This window comes from Astatotilapia calliptera, chromosome 10 (genome assembly GCF_964374335.1).
Source record: "Astatotilapia calliptera chromosome 10, fAstCal68.1, whole genome shotgun sequence".
NCBI lineage: Eukaryota > Metazoa > Chordata > Actinopteri > Cichliformes > Cichlidae > Astatotilapia > Astatotilapia calliptera.
In genome coordinates this window covers 15,654,140-15,670,982 of record NC_137431.1, presented here as the reverse complement: position 1 = coordinate 15,670,982, position 16,843 = coordinate 15,654,140, and the positions used below count along the sequence as shown (strand labels likewise).

Below are 16,843 nucleotides of genomic sequence, written 5' to 3'. Positions count from 1 at the left end.
TTCTTCATCACACATGTATATTAGACGCTAGTACTTACCCTTTGACTAGCTCCACCACAATGAAGTCACTTCCATCTCCTGAGTTGTAAAGGATCAGCCCGTCGGGGCTAGTGGTCTTGAACTGAAAGAAGAGGTGCATGGAGGCGTAGGCCTGTAAAGTGGAAAAAGCCAAGTAGCTGGCCTGCGTTAGGAAAGTTACAGGATTGGCAACAATGTGCCTCATGCCAAACCGAGCATTCAGCTCGCAGTAGGAGATGTCTCCATTCTTGCACTGGTCCAAATAGAGCATCCCATTGAAGGAGAGGGCTTGCAAATGTCCGATGAAGTTGGAAGGCACCACAGAGATGAAACGGCGCTCGCTCATGATCCCCGTCTCGATGTTGTTGAACTCCAGGCGGGTGTGGGCGCCGGTCATGTGGCCTAAGTAACAAAGCATTCTTTTTCAACTGAAAAACATTTCAGTATCTGTGCCTTTTTTCTACTATAGCCACTTTCTCCCTACTATACCTTCCACAGTCACGTTGTCTACAGAGAGCTGCAAGTTCTTCCCACGCCGTACCACTTTCACTGTGTGCCACTCGTTGTCATTCAGCTTCTCGCCTACAAGGAGTATCTCTGGTCCCTTGCCTAAGAGGAAGAAAGCGTCAAGTGACAATCATACCACATGAGCTCAGTGTACAAGCCTTCGACACAAAGCACTCAATATTTGAAGCACTCTCAGGGTGCATGCATTCATTTACTTATCACTCACACACAAAGCCACAAACCAGCAAGCAATAATTTGCATTTATTCAATACGCAATAATATGGGAAATGAGACAAAGAAACAGCTACAAAAGAGCCCATTCAAATCCAAATGTTTAAAATGTACTGCATGACACAGCTGCGCGTTCTCTGTGTAGGGTCATTTGGGTGATGTCTGTTGGTGGAAACATGTTGAGGCCATGCAGTATCTGGAGCCCTGTCTCAAACACGGAGCTTTAAGTTCCTGAATTTCTGCACTATCCTGAGCCTTTTTCAGTGGTTTCAAAATAGGTCACAGTGCAGAAGCTTGCCACTGCAGCACCGTCATCCCAAATCAGTGCCTATGCAACAGGCCGACACGGCAGTTCAAAGGAGTTCTGACATCGCTTGGGAAACTAATTGGCCATGCCTAAGCTGACTGCGCCTTTAGGGGTTTGTCTGTCTAATTGAGCTCAGGGTGCAGGAGAATTACAGGGGACGTACAGAGGACAATAAATGGAAAACATCAACTGGTTTCCGAACACTTCACTGTTTCATCCTCAGGGAAATAAAATGGTGACTGGAGACTTTGTCCAGAGCTGCATATCAAGTGTCTTCACAGCACACTGCATCATTTCACCGTCACCCTGCTGAATATTGACTACGCACACCAGAAAGATCAATCTCATCAAATCCCGCTCGCTGTATATTTGATGGCTTCGCTTAGATAATGAAAAACACACAACTTGCTGGATTCACGTCCAACACAAAAAACCCGAGAAATGTTTATCTTGTAAGTGACTATCATGATAGCAGAGGTACAGACGAGATTTGCTGTAATGAAAGAGGCAACAGCGGAATGCAAGACAGTACGGACTATTCGGCTTATCTGTGTTTCTGCATGGGGACCTCACCTGCTATCTAATGTCAGCATATGAAGCCAAACACAATAATATCAAAATAGAACAACAAAGTCAAATTTCTTGCAAGCACAAAACAAGAATTTCTCAATATTTTACACATAAAATTCAGTTTATATCATTATTACAATTGGATAGATCAAGACCCAAAGTGGTGATACTACAAGTGCAATACTGAACATGCTTTCAATCATATCATCATTTTAAAATTACACTCAGGCCACTCTTCTTGTTGTTGCAGTTGCCCTACATCTGTTGCTGTTGTGCACATTTGCACAACATCGTGTTAGTTCCGAGAAATCGCTTAGGGGTGAACTAAAGTCTGGGCATCCTTCACAAACAGTGTTAAATGCAATTAAAGGGGCTATGCACACGTTCATTAAGTATGTAAAACAGTACAGGTACAACCAGTAATGACTATTTTTCTAGCAAGAACAATTTCTCTTTGTCTGTTGTTTCCACTGGGATGTATTTCGACAACACAACTACCCAGTTACAATACAATACAATACAACTTTATTCCAGAGGTTTTAATCAGCTGAGGGTGACACAATAAATAACAGCATGCAAGCCCATGCTGTAGCGAGTTATCGATCAAAAAGGGAGGCCTGCCCTGGAACTTACCCTGCTCTGTCACCTTTTATGACTGTAATGGGGAGGACTGCTTACTGAACTGAGCGTTATGTTCAACACGAGATCTCAAGACCTGTCGCTAACAATCGAGGCCATCTGAAAAATGTAAAGAGGGCAGAGAGCAAAGGCCTCGCCCCCCGTCCCTCTCCCAACTTATTTTTAAGCAACTGGAGGAGTCCCCCCCTGCTGGCCATTTTAAAGAATGCAGCTTCAAAAGTGACCTATTGTGCTAATTTACAACTCAGCGTAAAGTACTTTTGCACACCTCACAGTTCAAAATTAATCCTGGTTCTTCTGATACTGGGTGTTGGTACAGCATCTTAGTTCATACTGTCTGAAACAACTTTAAGATGATCCTACTTTTAACCCATCTTTTATAAAGCATCCACAGAATAAGGGCAATGGCATCAGTGGTCCTGGCCCCTTATTGAAATCCAATAGTGTGGTTGCTATAGCAGTGAGGTGGGATGTTAGCTCATATAGCTTGATTATGGATACAGTTTAAAAATGAACGATGAATGAATGATCCATGGGTGTGGAGTCAGAAAGAAGCTTACCGGTTCACTGCAGCGAATAGTTTAAATAGTTGCAGCAGGGTAAGTAATGTATATAACAATAAATAATGAATGTTGTCTCTCAATACTTTTAAATAAAGAAGCAGCATTTTAAATGTATATTTTATGATAGAAAGAGTTATCTGTAACACTGCAGAGTGGATCAAAATGGTGGAATAGAAAAGTGTATTCACCACAGACATCTGATTGTAAACCCTTTGAAATCGGTCTGCCTTTCAAAAGCTTGAAAGAAAGGTCCATATTGTCCATTCTGATCCCCAGCTGTATTTGAGTGATGCTTTCAATAATAACTTCAAAGGCTCGGTGGAGTTATACAGGTCAGACTCATGAGTGAGCTGAGACTATGGCTGCAGGATTTGCGTCTTAATAAAAAGCAAATTTGTCGAACAAATGCCTCATTTCAAAAGTGTGCGCACCACGCTTTCCCAGACTCCATATAATTAATCAAGAACACTGCAGCAACATTTGTTCTTACAGCGATTACCCTCCCACTGTGTATCCAGTTGTGGACAGTTTCCAAGCAGCTGTTGCAGATGGGCTTTCCTCCCAGATTCCTTTGGAAGTAAGCTACATTTGAAAGACACCTTGCCTGAGAAATTCCGATTTCTCAGGCAATTCCGATTTGCCTGAGAAATAATTTGCCTGCAGTCAAGTTAGAAGGTAGTCCATCAAAGCGGGGAAAACAAATGTATTTAAAAAAGTACATAACCCAAACTGTACGGTAGCGCTGTTTTTGGTGATTAGTGTCTTAATAATTTAAGCAGGTAGTTCTGCAGTTTAAAACTCTGTGTACATCTTGTAATATTGAATAACCATTAGGAAGCCATTCATTGCCACATGTGCCCAGTTAAGCTATTTTAGAGGCAACTGATGCAGGATACAAGCAGTTTAATGAATACAGAAGACACAAATAAAGTGGACAATGCACAATGTTATAATGCCATCTGCTGGTAGAGAAGGAGAATTTCCAGGGCAGATATCTGATGAAGATAATAGATAGGCAGGCAATGCTCAATGCATTTTTCTCTGCTAAGCTTTCTTTGCATAAGGTTTCATCTGTATATTTTCCACTGAGTGCAACAAATCATTTAAAGTGGATTATAAACCGCTTTTATGCAGGTGAGATAGCACACAGGCACCTAGTTTCCATTCAACCATCCACACACATAAAACCAGACACACAAACACACATTAATGCACACATTTTACTCACCTCGCACAGAGAAAAACAATATAATTGATTCAATATAACGAGCAGTTCAATAATTTCATACATGTGCAGTAAATCTGTGTACAACTGTATTGTAAAAGCTGTTAAAACCTGCACCTAACTGACTGCGGGTTATCGATTCTTTACTTACCTGGGATTCACTGTCAAATATATTTGAGAGTACACAAAGAGTTGTCTTTATCAGAGTATCTACCTCTCGTGATTTTAAATGCATAATAATTGGCAATAGGGCGGCTTTTCTGCGAATCGTTTTCTAACACGAACACCGAGAGGTTTTTATTCTGAAGTATCAAAGAATTATTCATACATGAGGGGTGGGAACAAGCTTTCAGTCCGCACTCAATTATAGTGATAACTTTTATAAGCATTCATAAGCCTCCTCTGTATACGATGATCTAAATCAGAGAGCCGCTCACCTCTCCACCGGCAATAGCGTTTATCTGTTTCTCACACCGCTGTAGTCTGAACCCAAACTTAAATTGCCTGTCTATCGAGCGAGAGCAACAATCTGCATCATAAATTCCAGCATCACTGCGGTGCGACCTGAACTCCCACTCCACTTCACAAGAGCAGAAAAAACCAGCAAATCTATTCCGTTAATCCAGGGGAAAATCTTACTTTCAGTATTCATTTTCCTTTGGGTCAGCTGAATTATTAAAAGACCCTGTAGCTTCATGAAAATGTTTTTTTTCTTCTTTTTGGATAGATTCTCATCTTTATTGCCATTTTTTAGCTTATGTTTTCAGTTCATTTTCAACATTTATTTCATTTATTGCCCTGTACTTTATGGCAAACAGTCAACGATGTGCAATCAAAACGTTTATTGATGAAAAGAGCAATCTGTTAATCTGTTAATGAGGCATTGGTAATCAGAGTAAAAGGAGATGGGGTATTGAAAAGATATTTAAACATGGAACATGTTTCGTGACAGTTACTCTAATAAAAAGGTGTCCAGAGCTGCGAATTGTCTGCACCAATCTGTATCTATTTTTACACATTTTAGCCAAAACAAGTCATTGATTTTCTGAAGCTCTGCTATTGATCTGATTTCATTCTAACCTTTAAGTTTATCTCAGCTCTGTCACTGCAGTCTGATTACTCCTAATAAAGCAGTTGTTTTTTTTCCCTAAAATGAAATTGAGACACTGATTTTCCCACTAAAGACAATTACGGGTTATATTTTAACTGCACCCAATTATCAGCTATGTGAGCAAATTAGTCAGAGGCAGATGAATGGCAGACTCATTGGCAGCCCAACAGCAGACTATTGTATGTCAAAAATAGCTACATATGATTACAGCATCATTACACTGAAAATGTGTCTAATTTGAATTGGTAGATTTCATGACAACAGGATCCCAATTATATTCAACTGTACAGCTGCGTGCCACAGTGAAGTCTCACTCATGTTCTTATCTTTATACTGATGCTTGTGAGGAAGATAACAGCAACAGTAAACAAAGACAATTGTGTGGCAGAATAAATGAATTATATTCTCTTTCATGTGGGAGCAGAGGCACAGAGCATGTTCCTAAATCATGGTACAGTAAATAAAATCATAATCATAGGAGACACTTACTGAGATTACAGCCTATCCTGATACAATCTGGTGAGAGAGAGAGTGAGATGGTGAGATTAAAAGAAAAAAAAAGAGAGAACAGCACAAGAGGAGATCATTTCACATCCTTCAAGGTACATTCTGCAGACAATTCAGTGCTTTTCAGAGCCCACCATCCGGGGACAGCCTGAAGAGTCTAAACCGCCACCTTCCTCTCTGAGGAAGAAAAAAGGAACGGTGAGTGAAAGGGAAAAAAAAATTCCCAGCATGTGTCTGGCACCGCTGGAAATACAAGACACCCGGTCAAAGTTGGGATCAATGAGAGTTTTATGGACAATAAAAGTAGAGGTGCAGTGAAGTTATTTTTAGCATCCATACCGGCTCTGCTACGACTGCTTAGGTTAAGAATCGGCAGGATTTATCTGTTTCAGATAACACGACTGATCGCTCCACCTACATCTGCTTTGGGGTAATTCGGCAAACTCACACTGCTGTGAGGAAAATTGTCAGATAACAAAATTGGAAAATGAAACTCGTATTAGATTTGAGTGTCTCACGAGGAGATAATTATGCTGATTTTAACATGAGAAACATGAAAACCTTTCTCTGAGAATAGACACAGAGAACAGGTGGCTACTGAACAATAAACAGTCACAGACGTCACTGAGGCTGAATTTGCAGTCAGCGACAAGTAACCTGTACACCACTGAGATATATGATCAGGAAATAGTTGTTGAAGCTAGGTTAAGAGGAGAAGTGATGATCAAGCTTCATGCCAAGAAAGAGTACTTCAGAGGCGATCTTTGCTTTGAGAGTGTTGATGAAGAAGCATAGAGAAGGTCAGAAGGAATTGCACTGCATCTTTCAGGATAGAGCATATGATATGATACGGTAGAAAGTATATGTTAGGGTGCCAAGAGTGGAGGTGTGGTACTGCAAGGGGAAAACAGGAGCGGGAGAGAAATTTCAGAGGGTGGTGCAGGACATGTATGAGGACAGTGGTGAGGTGTGCAACTGATGTGACAGATGGGTTTTTAAGGTGGGGGTAGGATTATATCAGGGATCACCTCTGAGGCCCTTGTTGATTGTAATGGTAACTTGGTAACTTCGATGTTCACAGATAACACCGTGATCTGTAGTGAGAGTAGGGTGCAGTTGGAAAAGAGCCTGGGGAGGTGGAGGTATGCTCTGGAGAGAAGAGTAATGAAAGTCAGTAGAACAAATAAACGAAGAAAGAATAAATGTGAGTGAGTGAGAGAGGGGTAATAGTGAAGAAGCAAGGAGTAAAGATATCAAGGTGTATGAGTGTCTGAGGCCAACTATTCATAGAAACACTAAACAAGTCAGGTCAAGAAAAGAGAGTGGATGGAGACCAGTATCAGGCGTGATTTGTGACAGAATATAGCAGCATGAGTGAAAGGGAAGGTTTGCAAGACGATAGTGAGACCTGCTATGGTGTGTGGTTTGGAGACGGTGGCACTGACAATAAAAGACAGGAGGTCGAGCTGGAGGTGGCTGAGCTGAAGATGCTATTTTCATCGGGAGTGACCAGGATGGACAGTATTAGAAATGAGTATATGAGGGAGACAGTTCAAGTCGAGAAGCAAAAGTTAGAGAGGCTAGGTTGAGATGGTTTGGACGTGTGCAGAGGAGGGACAGTGGATTGGACAAAAGTTGTTAAATATGGAGCTGGCAGGAGGGAGGAAAAAGAGGAAGACAACAAAGGTTGTGTGACAGAGGATGGGGTGAGACGGAGGCAGTGGGGACCCCTAAAGGGAGCAGCTTAAAGAAGAAGAGCCTGTGCAATCTAATATATGAGAGGTTAATCAACTAGTAGTCCGTAGATGTAATACATTATAAGTATATTCTTCATGACTGTGCTTTTTTATGCACAAATTATTGTCGTTTATTAAATCTGGTAGGCTAATGCACCTCTACTGAAAAAGCCCAACTCTCGATCCATCTTCAGCTCAAATTGCTGTTTGTCCTGCAGGCTTGACGGTAATATATTTTCCGAGTTACACACAGAGGAAAAGTGGCGATTTGCACAACCTGCAGCCTCAATGATAGTTACACCGTGAAAAAAGTGACAACAGCACAAATGTAATGCTTTGCCAACATTTTCTCATATCTACAACAGTGACTATCTTCTCAATCCAGCTGAAATGTTCACATTTTTGGCCTCAAAATGGGCTCACCCACACATCATTTGCATGTTCTGAATAATGAAACCAATTTAACCAACTGTGGTTCAATATGTCGGTGTAAGTTATGTGGCTGCAGAGTGCTCTCAGGCTGTCAACCATCACAGAGCAGTGGATACAGACAGCCAGAGACCAGAGTGACTTTCTGCTGCGGATGTGTGTCTGCATGTGTGCGTGCGCGTGAGTGCGTGTGTCTGTACGGCCATCGCTGGTACTCTCTGTTCAGTGAAGCGGCTCTAAACTGGAAAGGCCAGTAAATGTGAGGGGAAGGAACTACAATGGACACATCTACAATGTGAGCAGTTTAAGCGGTAATATTTCAGCGTAATGACGGATCAGGTCTCTGACTGCCTTCTCCTTGAACTGCAGACAAGCCATTGAAGGGCTGAAAGAGCCGAGACGGTCAGGTGGGACCTGACCAAGAGATGAACTGAAAGAGTGAGTGAGTGAAAGAGAGAGAGAGAGAGAGGCAGAGAAAGAGAGAGAGAGAAAGATAAGGCAGAATATACATACACATATACAGTAGCCTAAAAAGTCACTAATCCCTTGTTTTTCCACAGCTTTTTGTATTTTGTTCTGCATTTTATGTGCATTGTCTTTAGAGCACAAAAATATACATTTTCTCCCTTTCTTTCCTTTCTGCCTCTGCAGTATAAGGTATTAGATAAAGACATAACCTTGAAACATATTTTAACGTCTACTTCAAAGCAAAGTTTAGACATAACTGTGACGTCTCGTTATATTGACGCTTTAGCTCGTATTGGGTGTAAACACAATGGCACTTGCATATCATACTATTTTTCTCTCTATATAGTCTTGTCTGTATCTGAAGACAAACAAATATTTAGCAGGTTATAATATGCATCTTTTTTGACGTTATTTGGAATGTTTCTTTAAAATTTCCTGGTTTAAAGCAGAGCTGGCAAAAAAGAACGCTGACAAGGATATCCCCTAATGACATCACATTATGCTACTTTTTAATTTAAACTGATAATTCGTTATTTAATTAATTCATTTTCACTTAGACCCAGCTGCTCTTTCTAAAATTGACAGAACCACTGCAGGCCTCTGAAAAAAATTATAGGAGCATGCAAAACAACCAGGGGTGTGTGCTTTACTCTTCTTTTTTTTTAGGCCACTGTATATACTGTGTATGCAGATGGGGATGAGAGAGCCTCAGACAGAACAAATACACAGAGGTATCTGTCTAAGTAACGCGGCCTAAAAGTTCAAGAGGGATTACAGTATGTGCTCATATTCGCCGCAGCAGCATTACCCAGGTTCACAGTGAGTTTCACTCTGCCTCCATCCAGCTCCAAGCGCAAGGTGTCTGCAGACTGCTGGGAGGTGGTGGCCATCAGCAGTCCATAGGCCCTCTGGGACATAAAGCGCAGAGACACGTCCTCGGCCTCTGTGTGCAGCGTCCTCGGCAGTACCACTTTTAGATACATGCTGCCATCATAGCTCACCATGGTGGCCTCTGCAGATTTAGGAATTGGATTTGACCAAAAACGGGAGAGAAAAAAAGTGTTAGCAGACATCCAGAGGGAATCGCAGCGTGAAATTAAAAACACGAAGAGGCATTTATGGAGCGAAACCTAAATTTGGTCTGAGATTATTTTGGGTGCGACATGATATCCTTTTAGATTGCAGTTTTCATCTGCCGCACCAGATGGCAGAAAAAGCCTGGAGCAAACCGAGAGAGTGGCGAGATTGCAGGCGCAATCAAATTTCTGAAGGATTTATTCCCAACACAGCGCAATAGAAGGGGGATTTTCATTCCTCATACTATTAGCTGCCAATGGAGCTGCGTAATTTGGCCTCTCTGTGAGGAAGTTATCTGCACGGTGAATGCAGAGTGATTCAGGCCGAATCACTCTGCTGAAGAACCACTGCATTTCTGATGAAATACTCATAGCACTGGTAACCTCGTGATACTGACAATCCACTAATGAATCGCTCTACTGTAGGTAAATACCGCAATTTGCTGTTGAATGGCTCACATTAAAAACAGCATCATTTTCCATAATACTGTCACTGTCACCAGGTTGGTTTGTATATTTGGAGAGTTATTCTGGATTGAGAGCATGCCTCTCATTTGAATAGAGATGGCATTAGGCAGTATGATCATAATGCAACTGCAAATGAAATTCTTATTGTTTAGGAAGCTTGAGCACTAAGTCCTTTTGATAATGAAATTTGTCTATAGCTACATTGTTTCTATATTTACAGAGACTTTTAAGCCACTACACACCTAACTTAATAAATAAAATACTAGCCAAGTGTGCTAAAAGCTTTGCAGCACCTTTAAAAAGAAAAAAAAAACAACACACATTTATCTTCCCCATCTACTGCCATCCTTCTTAGATACTCTTACCCTTCTCGCAGCTGGGGCCTAGGTACCCAGTACTGTTGCAGTCACAAATATGGCGATTCCAGCCCTCTCTGCAGTGTCCACCATTGGCACATGTGTCTCTGGTACACCTGACGTGAGTCTCCCTGGTGCAGAAGCTGCTGACACCTGTGGCGCTTTGAATTTCTGCCAGCCTCCGGAGGTTACGGCTCTGTCCATCAATGAACAGGTCCCTCACACAGCCCACGTAGCCGAGGCCGAGGGACGCCGTCCATACCTCAGGGGGCAGCATGAGGTTTTGACGATCCTCTGGCAAACCTCCAAGATACATGTCCCCATCCAGATCAAGGATCTCACTGCCTTCATTAGCAGAAAAAGGGATGCTCTGGCTGTTCACTGAAATAAAACCTGTGGGCCAGGCATTAAGTGTGAGTCAACTTGCACTTACACAGTTTTTTTTTTGGTTGCAGAAAAGGAAGACAGGTGTGTGCGTGGGTTGTGCTGAATGAAAGGCAAGAACAAACTGCGAGATTGAGGAAGTGGGCACCAGGCTGCTTGTCTTAAAAAAAAAAGTGAATATAATAAAAATGCACTATGTGTCCTTGGGAGATTATTTTGCTTTTGGGCAAAAGCAAAAACTAAAACTTGATCTGTAAAAGTGACGACCTGTGAATTTGGGACCCTTGAGAAGAAATGGATTTTATTTATAGAAACGTGAGGCCAAAATAGAAGAAGTGCAATCTCGTCTTCCACATACGTACCGCACTAATAAGTCAGGCAATTCCTAATTTGAGTTGGGCGACTGTGTAATTGGCCACTTGTTAAATAGGTTAACACAAATTTAAAAATGTCACATGTAGATTATAGCAACTAAAAATATAATTGTAATTAAAAGCTAATATGCATGCATGTTTCACCGCAGTGAATAAAAAACAGGAGCGTGCCAGAGTGACTGTATCCACGCTGACATATGGCGATTTCACAGCTTGGAACCTTTTATAGTCTGCTCCACAGCTAAAACTAGAGAAACACTGCAGCAGAAGCAGACAGAAGGCGTACCCCGCTTTCACAAAAACACAACACTGACTTACCATTGCGCCCTTTTCTCTGGAAGTCCACATGGCACCACTCGCCATCATTGAGCCTCTTGCTACTGGCTTTCATCTTGATGCTGCCAGAGCCCATATCCATGACGAGGAAGAGAAATCCATCGAGCAGCTCGATGGCAAAGAAGTCGGCCCGGGGCTTCCTATCAGGCTGCGTGCCCTGCAGGCTGCCATGGCTGAACAGCATAAGGCCGCTGGGCTCTGTGGTGCGGAAGTCGAAAGATATGGACCCCGTTTTCTTTGTGTTCCACCTGGGCAATGTCAAGTAGGCAGACGGCGTGTCGAAGGTGACCGGCTCCAGGGCTTCCACATCCTCGCAGCTGAATATCAGGTCACCATGGATACTGATCTTGGGGTCTCGCTGTTCAGCCAGCCGTGACAGCTCGAGTCTAAACTCATTATTCTTGTAGACCACCTAATAAATGAGAGAGATGTCGTGGTGAGATGACAGCTGGAAAAGCGGAATGAATTTAGTGCAAAGGTTGAATATTAGTCATCAATAAACACGACAATCAATAGGACACAGCAGCCGACAACACGGTGAATCATTCCTGAACCCGGAGCTGAGACAGAAAGCACTTTAGTGATTTTACATTTGAGTGCATTTATTCTGCAGGATTTCAGGTAGATCATAAAAATATTTTAATTACCAACAAATTATGAGGAGATTATCACGAGACAACAAGAAGGCAGCAGGTGTTAAACCGCTTGTGAAATTGCAAAAAAAAAAGAAGGAAAAAAAAGAAAATGCATTTAGATTTAGATGCAAATGCTTATATTTTAGACATTTAACTGGCTCATTTAGGAATGCACAATGTGTCTGACATAATCATCTTAAATTCAGAGCGGAGGAACAGGAGGAGGAACACTGCACCCACACGATGGCAAACAATTTGGTGTATTTATACCGAGGTAAACTGAAAGAGATCAAGTCAAGGCAGAGATGGTGAGTGGGAGAGAGGCGGCCTTGACCCTTTACAAGCTCAGCGCGAAATTTATTATTTAAAATGGGTAAATTTAGTAAACATGCACTCGTGATCTGCAGAACAGTCGTTAAAAAAAAAATCCGATTTTGCACTCCGGCATGAATAAATGTACATGAGAAACTCATTTGCCTTTGAGGAATATTTTGCTGGTGATTTAATATTTTAGTGAAATTCAAAAACAACCTTTTGTACATATATTTACTTGCATATACTGTACAAGGCTCCAGATAGACAATGCCTATTTTCAACATAAAGCATACTGGGAGAGAATGCCTGCGCAGGCTTCTTTGTCTTGTTGTTGTATTTTCTGCTTTCATTCTGGCTTCATCAATATGCACAGTAGGAAACCGCGGTCCTTGTCTCATTTTGTATCAGTTGTAAGTCACCCCGAGCCCACTGTTATCTGCCACATCACTCTGCAACCAGTCACTGCCTGAGGTGACACACCACACAGCACAGAGGACTAACAGCAGAGCTGAGAGGCAATTTGAGCCAATATCACACTTCACACTGCCTCAGTGTGACTAATTAAGCAGTGAAATCAGATGGCGAAACTGACCATCGAGAAATGAGTGTAACAAGCAATTTTAAAATGGGAAGACAGTCAATCAAGGCAGTCACTTACACAAAGAGGGAACAGCGTGTTTTCAGTAAACAACCAACAACACCAGCGAAAACGCACAGATGGCTACAAAAAGACACTGTGACCTCTGCAGGGCTATTATATAAGCCAAAGGACAAAGCAAGAAGCGGAATCCTATTTCACCAATTCAGATGCTTGTTGTTTGTGACATGGATTACAGAGTATCCCAAAACACAAGAAATAAAGCCCTTTAGTGCCAACTGGCAAAGTCCCTGTGTCATTTATGTTCAAAAAGTACAGCATAACAAACTGTGAGAATGAGGACCTTCTCTTCTCCCAACAGCCGTGTGAAGACGTTCTCCATAACCAAATTGGGTGCAATCTGTGAAGCATTAAAGTACACGTAGCTAATGGTTAGGCATGTGATATCTGGAAGGTACACGCACGGCAGCATAATAAAACGACATAGCGGCAACTTTGAAAAACAAATTCATCTCTGCCTGCTGGTTGTGACATTCATCTGAATGTTTCTCCTGCACTGATGAACCTGATGGCCTCTCCTCAGCAGCTCTCATATCTACTATCCTGAAACATGTAGGGAGATTAGTCATTGCCTACGCTGTCTACATTCAGTAAAATAAGACAGAAAAAAACGAGTATTTTCCTCACTGTTCACTTTTTCCCCCCACGCGGACCAAGAGGAATACAATATGTGCCGGATGCATTTGTGAATACCTTCTACTCACCACAGAGCTTTGATTTTTTACTTCATCACCAAACTCAAGCGCTCGCTTATGGACTGACACATCTCAGATTTCTTGGCAGGCCGATCCAGTTATGACCAGCTCTGCCTGTGTCACCGCTCACACTCATTATCGGGGTTTGTCAACCCTTCTTCATGACTCTTTATCGCGTCACACTCTTCCCGCATGCCTACAGTGTGACTGTGTGACTACACACAGAAGTAGTAGGTCTAAACACCATCACCAGTCACACCGCCCACAGAGCGGAGGTTGCAGCATTGGCAGCGGTGCTGGGACAATAACCTGTCCATAAATAACATCTCCTTTTCGTTTTAGTAGATGCAAACTGCATAGTAATGATGTAGATGGTGCACTTAAAATCAGTCAGTGGAAATACTTTTAGTGGGTTTAAATATTTATGTTATGAGGTTTATTAAAAAATGATTATATGTTTGTTATTGTTTGCTTACAAATGGCTTTATTAATAAATCTGTCTGTTTTAGTGTTGAATTTATAGGAATATATATATATATATATATATATATATATATATATATATATATATATATATATATATATATATATATATATATGTATATATATATATATATATATATATATATATATATATATATATATATATATATATATATATATATATATATATATATATATACATATATATATATATATATATATATATATATATATATATATATATATATATATATATATATATGCAAACTGTGTTGACGTTATGACTAAAAATGAATAACAGCCTTGATTTAAAAATAAAAACTGCTGGCAGCTCTCTGAGACTGTACTTAGGCAGTAATTGTGTTTAAATGTCGAGCTAGAATATTCAGAAAAATTTGTATGAATGCCCCTCGGAAAATTAAACCCAGCGCTGGTGCGGTGGAGGTGAGGGGGTCGGGCGGGGGCCAAGACAGGAGAGTGGAAGATGCTCAGATTTCCATTTCAAGTGACTGGGATGGACATTTATTGCTATTATTAAGAGCATTAGGAATGCATTAAGGAAATTTTAGTGGGATCTGTTGTTTCTTATTATTGTTCATTGTGAGAAGACAAAATAAACAATAATATATATAACTGACATACTATTCTAATTTGAATCTAGGGTGCCGTCTGTGTATATGAGAAACGTGATGCATTTAACCCAAATAGAGCACTAACATCGCATTCGCAGGAGGATTACTAAATGAACGTAATAACAGGAAAATCAAATGAATTGTGATTTAAAATACATTTTGTTCAAAAAACATTAGATGTTAATAATCTCTGTATGTGCGACCCACATGCGGCCCGCCTGTCAAGGAGGAGATAGAGACAAGGAATGCATACATGCTACAAGGTCATTATAGTAAAATGAATAATTCTGGGAATAAAGTCCAAATTTTTGGAAAAACCTGAAGTACTATTTTGACTTTAATCTCAAAATTAAGAATAATTAAATCAAAATAGAGCCTTCTAGTGTGTTTATTTTTCTTAAAGTCTCTAATATTCCATTGGTATAATATGGCTTAGACTGAGCTCAGGTTTGGACATATGCAGAGGAGGGATGGTGGATATACTGGATGTGGAATACAAAGGATGTGGAATATGGAGCTGCCAAGCAGGAGGGAAAGAGGAAGACTCAGGGAATATTCCTGGATGTAGTGAAGGAGGTTGTTGTGACAGAGGAGGATGTTAGGGATAAGGTGAGATGGAGGCAGATGATCCGCAGTAGCGACCCTTAAAGGGAGACTTTGAACATTAAGGAATGTTTATGACCAAGTTACTGATGTCATACACAAAAACCTGGTGAAAGCAAAATATCTGGGCTAACAAACTTGCCCATTTATACACCGTATATTCATTTCGATATAAAATGTTCATTTATTTTTTGACCATGGTATTACATAGAATTACCTAAATTACTTAAAATGTATTGTTGCATGTTGTTTCAACAGGCAGTAGCACACATTGATTGTAACATCCATGTTGTTTCCACAAGACTTGAACGCACTGAGGTCAGAAGAACAAACTCTGACTCAGGAAATAGGACTAATCCAGGGAACATGTAAATGCAAGGTTTAGCACAGGGTTGCCTTGATCAAAACACTCATTCATACATAAATACCTTAATAAATTAGTACTTCATACAAAAACCCAAAGCATACAGGAATTATTTTGCAGGTATTTGGTAAAAACAGACAAAGAAGTGGACAATTTAAATTCTGACCGGCAACGAAAAGTCCACAGATTACTAAAGTCATCTAAATTTATATTGTGAGTGGGTGTGCTCGATTAACTGTAGCTAAATTCACAACAATCCAGCTAGGCAGTCGATACTACTCGCTTAAAAACCACAAACCTCATAACGGCAACATCAGGATAAGAATGATCCTTTTTGGGGGAACCACAGATCACTGTCCAGTTCCTGTTGTGACATTTAAACTAGACCAGTGCACAGTAATCACAGCATATTACAACTGTAAAAATCACAGATATCGCTAACTTCTTTCTGTATGCAACATCTGATTGAACTTTAAAACTTGAACTCCCATATTTTGCCTCACAAAATCCAATTAATCAAAATATTATCTGAAGATTTCATTTCTCCACTACACCAGCTGGCTGCTTTGTCATTAGCAGTTGACAATTTAAGCAGTTTTTTCAACCGGATCCCAAAAAGAAAATGTGAAACCGAAGTACGAAGAAATCTTCGTGTTAGTTTAAGCAGGCCAGCACTGATGAACAAGAGCATACCCGACAATAATCAGTCCTTAATCTACTTGTACCAAGACAGTAAGACAGTCCTTCTGACTGCCAAGCACTCACACTTAATGAAGCCGCTGCTCGTTATGCTCCGACCTGGCGCTGCTGTTATTAGCTTAGTCACGTTATTTCCACTCTATTTGCCTTGTGCATTATGTGTAACCTATATCTAAGTGATGTGTCTGCTCTGTCCTTGGTGCATTGTTCTCCGTGCTGAATCCAGAGAAGCTGGATTTAATGGGGATCAGGACAGGCGGCTAGAAAGAGTTTATAAGCAATTACGGAATAAATGGTCTTATATTGTGTGACGTCAGTGTCTCTGACAGAAGTAAACTCAGCTGTATGAGCTGGGGTATTAACCCCGAAGAAAATCGGCCTCCCTGACGTCTGTGTGACTTTTAAATATCAGACTGCTGCCTGTTTAATCACGTCTCCTCCTAACTCTCTTTG

The 16,843-nt window shown here is 40.9% G+C and overlaps 1 protein-coding gene across 7 annotated transcripts in view; it reads right to left on the bottom strand.

Moving 5' to 3' along the window:
* LOC113031125 (neurexin-2-like) overlaps positions 1-16,843 on the bottom strand; it is a 127,899-nt gene that overhangs the window by 67,333 nt on the left and 43,723 nt on the right. For 4 of the 7 annotated variants that reach the window (XM_080307085.1, XM_080307086.1, XM_026183025.2 and 1 more), the window contains exons 6-11: positions 11,289-11,718; positions 10,222-10,605; positions 9,121-9,324; positions 5,662-5,688; positions 508-627; positions 39-420 (exon numbers count right to left, since the gene is read on the bottom strand). In XM_080307085.1, coding sequence (XP_080163211.1) covers positions 39-420; positions 508-627; positions 5,662-5,688; positions 9,121-9,324; positions 10,222-10,605; positions 11,289-11,718 — 1,547 coding nt within the window. The remainder of the gene's footprint in view (positions 1-38; positions 421-507; positions 628-5,661; positions 5,689-9,120; positions 9,325-10,221; positions 10,606-11,288; positions 11,719-16,843) is intronic. The other 3 variants (XM_080307087.1, XM_080307082.1, XM_080307084.1) reach the window with 1 other exon arrangement.